Here is a 16,181-nt window from a genome sequence, read left to right on the forward strand (position 1 = left end):
CTGTAAGAGAAAAGATGCCACGGCAGTTGATTGACCCCATACCCTTCCATCTCCAAAACCAAAATCTCACGTCAGCTGCGGGGAGGAGGAGGAGAAAGATCTCAAGAAAAATCTTTGCATGGGTGCATGTACTGCACTTCATCTGCATATTAGACGTGTTTGTGGTCTTATACAACCTGAATGGGCCAAGATTTGGGAGGGCGTTGAACATCAAAATCCACTCATCACGCTGAATACACTAAAATGCTCATTCTGCAAAACAGACACCAAAATTCTCATCTCAGCTTATATGACCAGAACTGCCTTTGACATACCACAACCCTGCAGACAGTTGTAGAGCAACACTGGTCAGGCAGAAGCAGGATTTGCCCAAGACACAGGCAGTGTTCTCCTCTGATAGAATACACCATGTCAGACTCAGACGTGGTGGAGCCCAAGAGCAGCAGAAGCGGCTTAAAGGAACTCCAGCTCCACCTTCTGGCCATCTGCCCCAGTGGTACCAGGAGTCCAGCTGCTGGCATCTCAAGATGCTCTGTGCCTTGTTGAGATGCAGGCAAATGACCCTTGAAGTACACAGGGCAGTTGCAGAGGCAGGCAGCAGCCATCATTAACAGCTTGAGATCAATATGCATGTTTATACTCAACAGGAACATCAACACATAGCCTCTACAATGCCTTTGCAACCACCACCCCTCAAGCAAACAACAGCCCCTACTCAGGAACTGATGTCTGGTCCTGAAAGAACACACTGCCTCTTTCATTGTGACCCATTTGGATTGCTGGGGACAGAGAGGAGGGGCAGGAGAGAGAGAGTGAGTGTAGAGAAGACCTTCACAAACTTGCAATGTGGCCTACATTCTAGAGCATATTCTTTGGCTATGGTCTTCCAGACCCATCTGCTTGGCATGGAGGCTCAAGTGTCCCATTATGCCACAGCAGCGCCAATAGAGTTCGAGAGGTGAGCTGGTCTTGTGGTACTGAGCAACTTCCAAATTATACAGATCTTAGTATTACCATCATTGCATCTGTTGCAAAGCCCCATGGGCAGAGAGACTGTCACCTGTGGAACTCTCACCCAAGGCATCTTCTCTCTGTTGAGAAGCTTTCAAATCGCCTGGCAAGCCGAGGCTGCAAAAGCAGTCTCTCTCTTGCTTCCCAAGCCAGCCAAGCATCGCCCTGAGGGACCTCTGAAGACCCCAAGCAATTAGTTCAGGGTAGAACATACATTTTATTCTGGATACAAAGGGAAACCAAGGGGAAGATAAACTTTTCAGCCTCTAATTTGTCAGGCTAACCAAAACCCATCTCCCCAGTGGAGTCCCCACTCAGGAGCAGACCTGGATGCAAGAAACAGAGAGTTACAGTGGCCCTGTATCACCAACAGGAATACTTCACCCCCTGTACTATCTTGTTCATCTTGAGGCACAGACATCCAGTCACAGGCAGTGGAAATTTGATATACATTTTAATAGGCAAAGCAAGCAAGTTGGAATGGGGGCAGGGACTGGTCTTGTGGTAGAATAAGCTGTCCTCTGCTAAGCAGGGTCCACCCTGGTTTGCATTTGAATGTGAGACGACATGTGAGCACTGTCAGATCTTCCTTGAAGGGAGGGGCTGCTCTGGGAAACGCACCTGCCTGCTTGCATGCAGAAGGTTCCTGGCATCTCCAGGATAGGGTTGAGAGAGACTCCTGCCTGCAGCCTTGGAGAAGCTGCCGCCAGTCTGGGTAGACAATGCTGAGCTAGATGGACCAATGGTCTGACTCTGTGTATGGCAGCTTCCTATGTTCCTTGCACAGAGTACCACAAGTCGAAGGAGTGGATGGCATAGAAGCCAGGTGCTCCAGTTTCTCTTTCTAGTAATTTTAGAAGCGACAAAATATTGAAGACTAATAAAAACGTGTTGGGGAACAAAGCCTAACCAGAGCACAGGTATTTTTAAGAGATCTACTGAGCAACTACTTATTGTGCATCTATAGCCACTGCCACTTAAGTCCATTTAATGGAACACTGCATCAGATCTTCTTTGTAGCCCCCCCTTGGATACCAACAAGTTATATCTCCTGAGGTTTTCTGGAGACCTTTTACAGAAGACACTCGCTTCACTAGTATCTTTTTCCATTCTGCAACTGTATCTGTCCCCAAGCATGCATTTTAGCCAGATACAAATGGCCCTTTCAGTTGGCAGTTTAATATAATCACTTTTGAATTATAGCCCGCCCTATCCAAGGGTTCAGGGTGAGTAGCAGCTGTTTCACAGAAGATAAATATGCATATTATACTGTGCCAGTATTTGAGTATGAACATTATGAAGTTTAGCAACCAGCACCAACGCCAACGCACACCTTAGGTCAGGAGTAGGCAACCTTCGTTTTCCAGCTGTTGCTGAACTCCCATCATTGGATTCAACAACTGGAGCGCCAAGTTTGCCCACCCCTGCTCTAAATAGTGTTTTGCAAAGCCACATATGCTCTGCAGCCTCAACATGTACTATTGTATGTTCAGACATTTCCAGCTTTTTATATTAAATTATTATCCAATAATTTTAGACAACATTAGGTGCTTTGCTTTTAAATCCAAGGACACCCAATGAAGAGATGCCAGTTTGACACCAGCTACAATCCACCTACTTCACAGTGCATAAGTGGTCCGTGTGCTCCGGCGGTATCAAAGCAGGACAATGCACCAACCACACACAGCTCTGTTCTTAACACCTGGTATGTTTAACATGCGGTTGGCCCCAGAAAGCCAAGGTAATCATTTCCCTGTGTAAGCAGTAGGCAGACCAGATAAGCCTGAAGCGGAGTTTCGCTGTATCCGGAGATTTTTAAAAATCCACAACATCAATTACTAGGCAACACTGAAGTCTTCTAGTTTTCTCAGAAATACAATGCCTGAAAGTCCTCATTGTGAAGTTATTTTTCCTCCTGTATTTCATGATGCTCTACTGTTTGCTTTCAGGTTTATATTAAAAATTCCTTCTTTCCATTACACACACACACGCCTTTAGAACTCAGAGTTCAGTAAAAGCTTTTTTTAATAGGACACTTTAAAAAAGGCATATGTGGAAGGAATTGGAGTAGTATGCACTTTCTACCAAAATTCTGATTAAAGGATGACCTATCCCACATCAAAACCAACAACTGTATAAGCCCAAACCATCAAAGTGCCATGTTTCCATCACACAAGACCAATGGCAAAGGTGCCTGCACCAAGGCTGAGGGAATTTCTCACATTTCATGGAAACAAGAGCCATAGAAGCTATTCAGCTCATGGCTCATTGACTAATGAAAATTACCCAAACCAAGTTTTGGGGTTTTTGGCATGCCAGGTACTGTAGCCAGTGTCAGCCAGGAGCGGTGATTTAGTCTATAAAAACACTACAATGCCTTAAAGCGAACACACACGAATGGAAATACTAAGTCCATCAAGGCAGTTCCGACAATGGAAACGTTTAATTTTTAACTGCTTGAGATTTTCCAGAATAGAGGAACAGTTACCTGAATGAAAGTGACAATCCAAGTAAGACTAAATCTCAAGGTTTTACAACACCACACAAACAGAGATACAGAAATACCACCAAGGTAGGCATTACATTTCTGAAATCCAAAAAGGAGGAGCCATACACCAAGAACTCCGACTTCCTCATCTCAGATCTGCATTAGAAGACTGATGACCACACAAACTTTGACAATGGGCATTGAAAGAATTATGGATGTGGCCAAACCAGCACCATTATTCTGCACTGTCAACAAAGGAACGATTGAACACAACATCCACCATTCGGGGGAGGGAAAGAAGAAAGGGGGAGCCAACAACAGAAAGGAAGGTTCAGAACTGGGGGGGTCTATATGGAGAAAAATGCAAGTTTTAAAATAAAATAAAAATTCTGAGACCAATGTCACATCAGATAATACAGCACTACAAAGGAGGAGGAGAGAGGGGAGGAAGAGAGATCTTAGTCTCACAAAATAAAAGCCCACAGAGGAGGGGAAATTAATCTCACAAAAGAAAGCCCACCTTAAAATATCCTCAGTCCTCTCACTTACATGTATGCTGGAGAAAGAGGCGATGACCTGGATGTTTTAAGCACAGGAACTGGGAATTTCCAGATAGCAGGAGAACTCGTTTTCCATTTCAATGGCATGTTGGTCACCACGATACTACAATAACAGCAAACAGCGTTTCCATAACAGACTACCAACTTGGACGTCCATTCCAGACACACGCGACTGGCACAGCAGTGGCTGCCGCTAGCAACGAGCCAAGCAAGCCTGCCAGCATGACCTTAAACCGAGGGGTTCCGATCTGGGGCTGGGGGCTGCCAGGCATCTCCTTTTAAAGCTGGCTGTCCCCGAAAGAAAGGAGACGGTTCAAGCGCAAACTCACCAATAGTGCCACCTCGTTAGAGAAGTGTCGACTGCAGTAGATGTTCAAAAAAAGCAATGGGGGGGGGAGAGAAGAGACCGCACTGTGGAAAGCACCACAATGCAGCTTTATTCTATTAAAAGACTGCCTCTTTCCCTCCACCCCACCCCCACCCAAGAACGAGCCTGTAATGCTATTGTTCTACCTTCCATCACACTGCACTACATGTACTACATTCTGTACCTTTTAACCTGATTTCTGACCAATGATAGCAGGAAAATAAAAAAAAGGAGGAGGAGGAGGAGGAGGAAGGAGGAAAAAAACCCAATGGGTTCCATAAGGAAAGCGAAGCAACGTACCGACTCAGAATACACTTGTCATCCTCTGAACATTCTTCGTTTGTGCTGCAACAATACAAGTGGGAGAGAAATCTCAGCATAGCCCTGGGCCACACAGCTGAGAGAGATCAGTGACCAAAGACAGCAGCCTCTTTTCCTTCTGTGCATGCCAAACAATGCAAGAGTGCCATTATGGGGAAAGCCTATTGCAAGAAAGAAAAGGGGAGAAAGGCGGCGGGGGGCGCGGGGGGGGGTGGACAAGATAAAAAATGCAAGAGGGGAGAAGCGCCAGTCTGTTCTAATCCACGGTCAGAGAGATAGGAAGAAAGAGCAAGGATACATGTCGGCGGATGCCCGCGTGTCCTTCCGAACCGCTTCCAGTTTAAGGCGCTCTCATGCTCCCTACCCGCGACTTCCAGGAGAGAGGAGTAAAAATCTCATGCATTTTGCAACACGCTCTGGGACCCCGTCTTCCGTCTGCAGCTGGGAAGAAGAGAGCAACGTGCTGCTAATAACTGTCCTTGCAGGGATGCAATCAACAATCAAACAGAGCAGCCCCCCCACCTCCGCCCCAAGAGCTCACAAATTGCCTGAAGTCCTGACGAAGCAGCCGGGCACGCAGGTGTCCGTCACAGCCCCCCCCTCCCTCCCCCCTCCTGCAGTTCTGTGGTCTGTTTGGTGGTGACCTCCAGGGGAAGACAAACTATCAGGGATGTGTGTGTGTGTACACGCACGCATTTCTAAAACCACACTTAAAGAAACACACAATCTAGCCACATTCTGAAGTCAACTCTACGTGGAGAGGTGCAGGAGATCAATTAATCTCTTCCCCCCCCCAAAAAAAAACCCAAGGTGTGTCCACAGCCACCCCCGTTTAGAAGTACAAATGCTAGCCTACTGGCTTCACTAGCGGACTCCAATATTGATTTTTAGCGACTTGAGAGTCTGCTGCTCCTGCTATGGCAGGGTGCCACGGGAGCAGGCTTCTGTTCAGCAGAATAGCTGAATGTCTCCTCCGAGAATAATCCAAATATAATGGAAATGGCAACAATAATCAGCGCGCCTTTTGGTTAATCACAGCTATTTCTGCTCCATTCCATTTGAAGCGGGGGGTGGGGGGGGCACACAGACACATGCCTTGAAGCATTTGATTTTCAAGCTCCTGGCTGCACTGAACACAGCCGCTGGAGGCTGATCTCCAAGATGTAGGGCAAGCGACGGAGTAGCGTGCGGGGCTGGAACTCAAAAGATGCTTGGCTGCCCATCTCGGGAAGTGCCTGACTCACAGAATTCGCTTACAAGTCTTCTCTCCACAGCAGTGTAGTGGGAGAAGCAAAAACTGTGTGCAACTACTGCAGACACATTGCTCAAAGTTAATATATTTTAGGCAATTTATTGAAAACCGAGCGCACAGATACCATATGTGATATCATGAGCTCATCTCTACTCTTTCATTCGAAGTTAAGAGCAAGAACCCAGTTTAGCTAATCAGGGGAGCTCAGATTTATTGCCGATAAAGGCAACGTCCATTGAAGTGTGTAGCCAACACCAAGGGCTGCATCTGCAGGATCAGCTTGCAGTCACGTCGTTTCACACGGCGAAAGAGAGAGGTTCACTCCAAATGCGTGCTGCCAACAGAGCACGAACATGTCTAATTTGCACAGACAGCTCCACAGACGGGACCTGGGCATGATGCCGATAGGCGCCAGTGCCTAAACTTACTGAACGCATTACATAATCTTTGCTGCCACATCTCGGGCGGTCTTTGTGCATTTAAAAAACACACACACACACACACCCAGATTAAATAAGCCACTTTAAGGTCCCAGCAAGAGAACTCCTTCCCTCTCTACCCCATCACATGCACGCATGGCTGAAGGGCAAGGAGGTCATCACTGCTCACGCTAAAGCATCACCTGCTGGGCACAAGCAAACTGAAGACTGGCTGCTCAGGGCACGGCGACACTTGCCAATTCTGCAAGACACTTGCCAATTCTGCAACGTGCCAGTACAATTCACTTTAAAAAGGGGGTGGGGGTGGGAGTGGAATGCACACAGCCCTTTTCAAACCTCAGTGAGTGCCATGCTTGGCCAGCAGACACTGCCCCAAGAGCTATTCAGCTACTGGAGGAGAAGCTCAAAGGATCCTCTTGTGTCCCCTTGCGCCCCCACCGCCCCAGCCCATCGCCAGAGGAGTCAGAGTTCCTCGTTGCTCATCAGCTCTGACCCCTCGAAGACACGGCAACATCGCAGAGCGCCACTGTGAAGGGCTGCGACTTGCTGCTTTTGTCTAGAGCTCCGACTCATCCATTACTGGAAATTAAACCATTCCTATTTCACCAGGCTGACCGAGATTCGCATTACCGTTCCAGTCACTCCGGAGAAGCCCATCAATCCTGCTCCTCTCTCCAAACAGACTTTCACCCTCAGCACACTGCTGGTGTGGAAACAATTAATAAAAGGCATGCGGGCAACTGAAGCAGAGACCAAGGAGAACGCCATTTCAGAAACAAAGAGATAAGGCACCAATCTTGGGGCAGTACTCCGTCTTCTGTAATGAGTCAAGACAACACATGCTGTCTGGCGTCCTCCGAAACAGCTACCTGTGTCATATTTTCCAACAAGGAAGAAGCGACACCACACTGAATAATCACCGTGCTTGCTGCAAACAAGCGAGAAAAGTTCTCTTCAGGAAGAATCTGTGCCCTTCCTTTTTAGCAGAGTTTTAGATTTCCTTTCTGTTCCAGCCACTGCCCTGGGCCCTACACAGCACTGGAAGGTTCTCAAATCTAAGAGAACTCAAGTAGAATGAAAAGTGAGGGCAGGCTAGGACGTTTAGAAGCAGAGCTCAAGCTTAAAGCAGCTTTTGCCTGTATTGCTATGGTGCTGTAAAGTCTCACACACTGGGCTTGCATGCAGCAAAGAGCTGCTTGAGCGCTGGGGAAAATGTAATGCAGAAAGTGCCAAGGTCACGTTCAAAGGCATGAAGCTTGTGTGTGATCTTCACTTAAGAACCAGAGCGTGGTCTCAATACAGAAGAGGTGGATTGAGTTTCCCATTGAGGATCACAGAGCACAGAAATTCACACCCCAGGGAATTCCCCCACCCCCTTGTCTCATACATTATTCTCTCACCTTCTCATCTGATGGGGTGGGGCAGGCGGGAGATGCCACTTCAAGTCTGCCTCCGGTTAAGCTACTCCTGCCATGTCAAGGACCAAAAAAACTACATCCAACCACCTCTCGAAACCGGTGAAAATCACTGCTAGGGAACGGAGATGCCTGCATACCTCCAGACAGCCTTTGCCAAGGACACGATTAAAATAAGAAATACGAGCCTTACCCAAGAAATCAAATCACTACATTTTTACACAAATCCAATGCAACATCTGTTCAATATAAAGGTAGTCAGTAATTAACAGTAAGTGAACCAACATTGGTATGTCTGAACATACCAAACAAAGCTTTTTTCTGGAGAAAAATCTGTCATTCGGGGTTACCAGAACAAGAGACACAGCAGAACTCAAGGCTAATTTAACCTTTCTAGACCTTGTGCAAGACCTTCAGGGGTGACCACTGGTGTCTATTCCATCTTGCAGGGTACATTGGCAAATGCTTCAGAGTCACCTTTAGATTTCCTCACCCTCAGAAATCCAGGACTCCCTTACATGGGGTTTTATCACCTCATTTCCACCCATCCAAGTTGCTGGCAGGCTTGCCTCTCACTTGGGGAGAGCAGTGCAGCCCCACCCATCACCACCAGCAAGGGAATACAGGCAAACATCTCAGTTTTTCTACATATGGTCTCCATACATCTGTTTGGCAGACAGAACAGGCATGCCAATAAGAACTCCCAACCCAGAGCCACGGCGTTATTAACTCTGTCCGAACCACAAGGCCTTTCTGGAGAAAGCAGGAGTTCCTCTGCAGATGCCACAGGCCACGACGGTCTACCTGTGGGGGCATGCCTAGACACCTTCCCCCAGATGGAAACTAACCCAAAATTTTATCTCTCAATCGTTAAGTAAATACAGGGCAACTGCCACTAATCAGAGTTCCTCCTCCTTTCCCTATTAAAAAGGGAAGAGTCATGGTGAACAGTCAGTCATCAGTCAAGGTGCTCAGAGTTCTAGTACCAAAATAAAGCACAAATCACTGGGAATCTGCAATGGAGTTTTTCTTCAAATGCCACTGAGCCCAGCAACTGCTCTAAATAGGAAACTGGAGCATTGCTGAAGCACTGCCCAGCTAATTGGGAAAAGATGCAATTTATCTTCTATCAGCAGGGAGGGAGCAACTCTCCCTCAGCAACCACAGCATAGCATCCTCCAGTGACGGCAGCTGGTGTCCATGTGTATGGTGGGTTTCTCTTAAGACTGAGCCCTTTGGGGTCAGGGTGGGAGCCCTATTATTCCTTTTTCTATATGAAGAGAAATTTATATTCTGACAAGAATTCACAATGAGGCATCATCATCATAAGAAAGTGTGGGGGATCCAACTGGAAACTCTGATTTAGGCTATGGCAAACCTCTTGTAAGCAGAAGTATTTAAAAAGGACAACTTCCTTGATGTACCTTCAGGACAGCTAGGATGTAAACATTTGCCATTTCCTGACTCACATAAAGTGTCTACTGGTAGAAGTTCTCCAGGGTTTCAACCAGGGGGTTTTCCCAATCCCACCTGGGAGATGCAAAGGATTGAACTGGGAACCTTCTACATGCAAAGGAGCTGCTCTACCTCTGAGTTACAGTCCTACTATATTTACCTGAATCCAAGACTAGGTTTCTCTGACGTTAGGGATTGGGGGCAGGGTCATCTTAAATTCAGAGTCCTTATCCTTTCAGACAAAGAAATGTATAACCTGTATTCAACCTCTATTTTTTGTCTTACATTCAAAATGTTTTCTCCTCTGGTAAATACGGTATCCCCTTTCAGTTGTCAAGTCCTGTTCTAGCATAGCCACAATGGGTGGCACAGGTTTTGCTGGGTTAAAGTCCTATATAGAGGCTTAAATGAAGATCAGAAACATCCTCGTCAGGAAGCACATCCCACTTATGACCAGGCCACAATCAATGATACATTCCAGCTTTTCAAAGAAACTGTGTTGCAATCCAGCTCTTCGGTAGCTCAGCTATAAAATTGCACATCTTGAGAAGTTTGCTGCGTTTTGTCAAGATTACAAGAATTAGACAGCAACTTAAGTTTAAGAACAAAAAAAAAACACCCACAAAATGGATCAACATGACAGCTCCCTCTTATGCTGACAGGAGCAAGAATTGGCACCACTACGTACTGTACACCCAGGGGCAACGTTTCTTACACAATGAAGTTTTAAGAAACCCAGAGAATGAGGCAATATTCACTCAAAATCAGTAATGCCACCTCCTGGCGATTACGTGAACAGATTAACTTGCATGTGCTTAAGCTTAAGTTCACAGCTTCTGTTTTAACAGACTAGCAACACCACAAAGCAGCAAGCATAAACTCAGCTACAGCTGGAGAACTGAAAGACAGGAAGGTCCCTTCCAAAGATCTGACCCCCTACACATTAAGGTAATATGTACTTATGGGTACCAATTAACCAAGCACAGAATGCCTGAAGTTGTTCCAGACCTACAAATTCAGTCAATCCCCTGGCTTCACCTCCACCTTCACTGGAGGGTTTTGTTTTTTAAAAAGGAAGTAATTGGGGATCCTTGAGGTCCTAGGTACCTTTCGGGAGGCAAGGATTCATGTGCACAGAACTCCTCTGCTCCGAGTGCAACATGTAGACAGAAAAACAGAGTTCCTATTCTGCTTATATTACTCTTGTCTTGTGCAACAAAAGGGGAAAGTTTTATATTTGAGACATACACTATATTTGTCTCCCACCCTTTTCTTCAAGGCATTCAAGTACCGCAGACAAATTTTTAACTCTCGGGGGAAAATATACCCTTCAGAAACGTGCAACTTTGACATGCTGAAAGCAACGTTATTAAAAACCACAAGACAACATCTAGCAGCCAACCACCACTCGGTTCTCTAGTTCCCCAAAAAGAACACCTTTTGCCACCACTGAACAGCTAAGCCGCCACAGCTCCAAAAGTGCTTTAGGTTATGTGATGTGATCCAACTGGCAGGGAAGCCAGAGCTCCCAAGATCTGAACAATTTGACAGGTAAATTAGATGGCAAACTAAAAACACATAACACAGATTTGCAATTATCCAAGCCTATTCATAGCACTAAACTAGGGCTATGCTAGGTGGGGGACTTGGGGGACTGTTTGGGAAGTTTACTTCAAGTAAGGATTATAGAAAAACCACCAAAAAAGAAGAAGAGCAGAATGGAAATTTTAAAAGAGCCCTGAGGAGCTCCCCTACAGAGTTTCAAAGTTCCAGTTCACAAGCCATCTAACAGGGGCGGCCAACCTGAGGCACTCCAGCATGAATGATGGGAGTTGTCATCCAAACGCATCTGGAATGCGATCCACCTATACAGAGCTGGCCTTGTGGGAGCAAGCATGGATTGTCCCCTTTGCTAAGCAGGGTCTACCCTGGTTTGCATTTGAATGGAAGAGCATCTGCCTGCTTGCATGCAGAAGGTTCCGAGTTTCCTCCCTGGCAGCATCTCCAAGATAGGGCCGAGAGACACTCCTGCTTACAACCTTGGAAAAGCTGCTGCTAATTTGTGTAGTAGACAATACTGAGCTAGATGGACCAATGGTCTGAACATAGGCAGCTGCCATATACCGATTCAGACCATTGATCCATCTAGCTCAGTATTGTCTACTACACAAATTGGCAGCAGCTTCTCCAGGGTTGTAGGCAGGAGTGTCTCTCAGCCCTATCTTGGAGATGCTGCCAGGGAGGAAACTTGGAACCTTCTGCATGCAAGTATGCAGATGCTCTTCCCAGAGCAGCCCCATCCCCCAAGAATACCTTACAGTGCTCACATATGTAGTCTCCCATTCAAATGCAACCAGGGCAGACCCTGCTTAACAAAGGGGACAAGTCATGCTTGCTACCACAAGGCCAGCTCTCCAACTGTCTGGGTAGACAACAATGAGCTAGATGGATCAATGGTCCGACTCAGTATATGGCAGCTTCCTATGTTCCTATATGGAGGAAGCCAGCACAGGCCTCCTTCACACGGGTGGAGGTTGCTTGGAATTGTATCTGCATGACACATGCACGGGCACCTTCACCTCCAAAAAGAAACATTGGTCTTACCGTGAAGAGTTCTTTCTCCTCTGAAGTAGGAGGTCACAGCTTACAATGGGTTGTCTTCCTCCCTTTGCTCCAGGTAGACAGGAAGTCTCAGGTGTTTGAATAGGTAGGTCCGTCCCCCTTCTCCCAGCATGCCCAGGCGTAGTTCCCCAGTTCCGACTGTCGTGCCTCTTGATTGTACAGTGTGACAATGCTCGTTGGTCATCTTAGTTGTTGAGGAGTTGTTATTGGCATGCACGGGTCAGAGGACAGAACCCTGAGACTTAGGAAGGTTAGGTTAGTCGAAGAAGATGAATGTTAGAACAGTGATCTATCGCTGCCGCTCCCCGGATCCACGGGTGGGCCGCGTGACCTCCTACTTCAGAGGAGAAAGAACTCTTCACGGTAAGACCAATGTTTCTTTCTCCCTCGAAGTAGGAGGTCACAGCTTACAATGGGACCTACCAAAGCAGTCTAGGTACCCGGGAAGGGGAAGTGGATCCCTCTCAGTGGAGCACCACCTGCTGCAGTACAGTTCTCCCAAAGGCTGCCTGCTCCGAGACCAGAGAGTCGATTTTATAATGTTTAAGGAAAGGGGACGCGGATGACCACGTGGCTGCGCGGCAGATCTCCGCTAACGGGGCCTGGGCCGAGAAGGCTGCCGAGGTGGCTGCACTTCGAGTGGAGTGCGCCGTGATGCCCCGAGGTACTTGTATCGACAAGGCCTGATAGGCCGTGGCGATGCATGCCCTCAGCCATCGCGCCAGGGTCGCCTTAGAGGCCCTGTTCCCTAGGGACCCGGCGTGGAAGGACACGAAAAGGGCCTCGGACCGCCTGAAGCCCTTGGTTCTACGGATGTAGCATCGCAGAGCCCTGCGAACGTCCAGAGTGTGCCATTTCTGCTCTAGTGGGTGCTTAGGACTGGGGCAGAAGGATGGGAGGACAAGCGCTTGGGAACGATGAAACACTGAGTTAATTTTGGGGACGAAGGTAGGATCCGTCCTAAGGACCACAGCGTCCGGCTGGAAGGTGCAAAGCTCCTTACGGACCGATAGCGCCCCCAGTTCTGACACCCTGCGTGCCGAGGTTATCGCTGTTAGGAAGAGAACCTTGTACGATAGGTGCCTCAGCGGAATAGATGAAATAGGTTCAAAGGGTGCCTGCGTCAGTGCGTTGAGAACCTTGTTGAGGTTCCAGGAGGGAAAGCGATGAACTGGTGGCGGGGCGATATTGGTAGCGCCTCGTAGGAACCGTGAAAGGTGGGGGTGTAGGGTGGTACCCCCAGCCCTCCTGAGTTTCAGGACCGATGCTAGGGCTGATGCTTGACGTTTCAGGGTACTGGGCTTCAGGCCCTGGTCCAGACCCGCCTGGAGGAAGGCCAGGACTTGTGGCACCCTGGCCGAGGTAGGGTTGACGCCTTTGCGCCTAGCCCATCTAAGGAAGGCCGCCCAGGTCGTCTGATAAATCCTGTTGGTGCTCTGGCGTCTGGCAGCTAGGATGGTGTCCTGCACTGACCTGGAATATCCTTTTTTGGCTAGCTGCGAGCGCTCAAACTCCAAGCGTGTAGCTGGAGCCACGCTGGGTCCGGATGTAGTACTGGCCCTTGTGACAACAAGTCTCGCCGTGCCGGTAGAGGCCACGGGTCTGTCCTCGAGAGGAGAACCAGATCTGCGAACCATGGTCGCCTTGGCCAATGGGGAGCCACAAGGATGAGCTGTGCCCCCCTGTGGCGAAGTCTCGCCACCACCCGGGGAATGAGGCCTATTGGGGGAAAGGCATACAGGAGCCCTGGAGGCCACGGTGCATTTAGTGCGTCGGTTGCCTCCGCGAGGTGATGGTGAAACCTCGTGAAGAAGCGGGGAAGTTTTGCGTTCTCCGGTGATGCAAACAGGTCCACCTGGGGGGTTCCCAGTCTGTTCTGGATCTGCCTGAACACCTCGGGGTGGAGAGACCACTCCGCCTGGTCCACCGTCTGGCGACTGAGCCAGTCCGCCTGAACATTGGAGATGCCGCTCAGGTGTTCCGCCCTGATCGACTGGACATGGGCTTCTGCCCACTGGAAGAGGGACCTGGATTCCTCCATCAGGGACCTGGATCTGGTTCCGCCCTGGCGGTTCACATGGGCCTTGGCCGTCATATTGTCGGTCCTGACCAACACGTGTTGACCTAGGAGGATCCCTGTGAAGTGGAGCAGAGCCAGCCGGATGGCTCTGAGCTCCAGCCAATTGATACTGTGTAGGGTCTCCTCCAAGGTCCAGGTGCCCTGTGCAGTGTGTCCCTCGCAATGGGCCCCCCACCCTGAAAGGCTGGCGTCGGTAGTAACCAATATTCTGTCGGGTTCCCTTAAGGGGTTCCCTCTCTCCAGGTTTGGGGAGATCCACCAAAGAAGGGACTCTCGCACCTCCTTCGAAAGGGGAAACAGCAGTCTGGAGCGACTGGCGATCTCGTCCTGGAAGGGAAGCAGGGCCCACTGTAAGGGGCGCGCATGCCACCTTGCCCACGGCAGGCATTCTATGCATGCGATCATGGACCCCAGGAGCTGAGCTAATGTCATGATCTCCACCCGGGGCCGGCGGAAGAGCATTTGAATCTGGTCGCGTATCTTTTCCCTCCTGTCCACAGGAAGGGAGATAGTTGCTGCCTTGGTGTCGAACCAGGCCCCCAGATGCTGAAGGGCCTGCGACGGAAGGAGCTGGCTCTTGGCCTCGTTCACCAGGAAGCCGTGGTCTAGCAGTAGCTGGTGAACTCTCTGGACATCCCTGCGTGCCCGCTGTTGAGAATGCGCCCGAATTAACATGTCGTCGAGGTACGCATGGACCCTGAGGCCCTCCAACCTCATGTGTGCCACCAAGGCGGCCAGCACCTTGGTGAAGACACGTGGGGCCGAGGATAGACCGAAGGGTAGGGCCTTGTACTGATAGTGTTTCTGGTTGTAGCAAAACCTGAGAAACTTTCTGTGGGAGGAGTTGATGGGAACGTGAAGATACGCCTCCTTGAGGTCTATGGAGGCCAGGAAATCGCCAGGAGCAATCGCCTCCCTGATAGAGTGAAGAGACTCCATCCGGAAACGCCGCTTCCGAATGTAGCGGTTCAAGCGCCTGAGGTTCAGTACCGCCCGCCAGGAGCCGTCCCTCTTGGGAACCAAGAATAAAATGGAGTAGACGCCACGACGGAACTCTGTTGGGGGCACAGGCTCTATGGCCTGAATCCCCAGCAGGTGGTCTATCGCCTGCCTCATCCGAAGGTGTTTGCCCCTGTTCCTGGATCTTGGGGAGACAATGAACTGCTCCCGTGGCTGGGAGGTGAGTTCCAAGCAGTAGCCCCGCTCCACTATGCCCAGTACCCACCGGTCTTGTGTGGATGCAGCCCACCTGGTGGTGAAGTGCTGCAGCCTGCCCCCAATCTGAAGATAGTCAGTTCTGTTTCCGGTTTTGCCGGCCTCCCGCCTGTGTGCCGGTGAAGCGTTGCTGGCGTGGGCCCGCTCGGCCTTTCTGGTTCCAGTTAGAGTTGTTTCCCCAATGGGGTCGGCCCTGGGGCCGAAATGGTCGGTTGTCCCGGTTACTAGAACCCTGCTTGTAGGAGCGAAAGGGTAGTCTGTTATTACGAAAGGGCCTACGCGTCTCCCTGCGCCTCGCGGGCATGGCCTTTTTCTTGTCCTGCGTTTCCACCAGCACCTCATCCAGGGACTCCCCGAAGAGTTTACCCCCATTGAAGGGAGTGGAAGCCAGGTTGGACTTTGATCTAGCGTCCACCTGCCAACTCTTGAGCCAGAGCGACCTGCGAAGGACTACGTTAGCCGCTATAGCTCGAGATGATGACTGAATCGAGTCCAGGCTGGCATCTGCCATGAAGGCCGCTGCTTTAGCAAGCTTATTGAGGCCTTGCCTGAGCTCAGTCTGGCCAGGTTCCAGCTTGTTAAGGAGGTCCTTGACCCATAATACCGAGGCTCGGGCCATGATAGAAGTGGATGCCGAGGCTCGGATGGAGTTGGCCGACGCCTCGTGTGCTTTGCGCAGGAGTGAGTCTGCTTTCCTATCCTCTGGGCCTTTAAGTTGCTCGTCCCCCTCTCTGTTCACTATGGCTCCGGACACCAGGGCCACCACCGGCGGGTCTACTTTGGGCACCGATATTTCAGCCATAGCTTCCTCGGGGAGGATATAGTACTTCTTAGGAAAGGAGCTGGTGTGCCTGGTGGCCGCTGGGTTAGCCCATTCGGCCCGCATAGTGTTCCGGAAGAGAGCCGGGAAGGGCACTACCGGGGATTGGAGCCTGGGCGAGGGGAAAACCTCCCG

General features: G+C 49.6%; 1 protein-coding gene across 11 annotated transcripts in view; it reads right to left on the reverse strand.

Moving 5' to 3' along the window:
- The window catches only part of KLHL13 (kelch like family member 13), a 78,865-nt gene that overhangs the window by 37,111 nt on the left and 25,573 nt on the right, over window positions 1–16,181 (reverse strand). The window contains exons 1-2 of one of the 11 annotated variants that reach the window (XM_053273978.1): window positions 4,727–5,102; window positions 4,049–4,162 (exon numbers count right to left, since the gene is read on the reverse strand). The exons of 4 other annotated variants lie outside the window; for them this stretch is intronic. In XM_053273978.1, the coding sequence (XP_053129953.1) occupies window positions 4,049–4,162; window positions 4,727–4,806 (194 nt within the window). In that variant the 5' untranslated portion in view covers window positions 4,807–5,102. 6 more of the 11 variants (XM_053273985.1, XM_053273980.1, XM_053273986.1 and 3 more) reach the window with 6 other exon arrangements.

Source organism: Hemicordylus capensis, chromosome 11 (genome assembly GCF_027244095.1).
Source record: "Hemicordylus capensis ecotype Gifberg chromosome 11, rHemCap1.1.pri, whole genome shotgun sequence".
NCBI lineage: Eukaryota > Metazoa > Chordata > Lepidosauria > Squamata > Cordylidae > Hemicordylus > Hemicordylus capensis.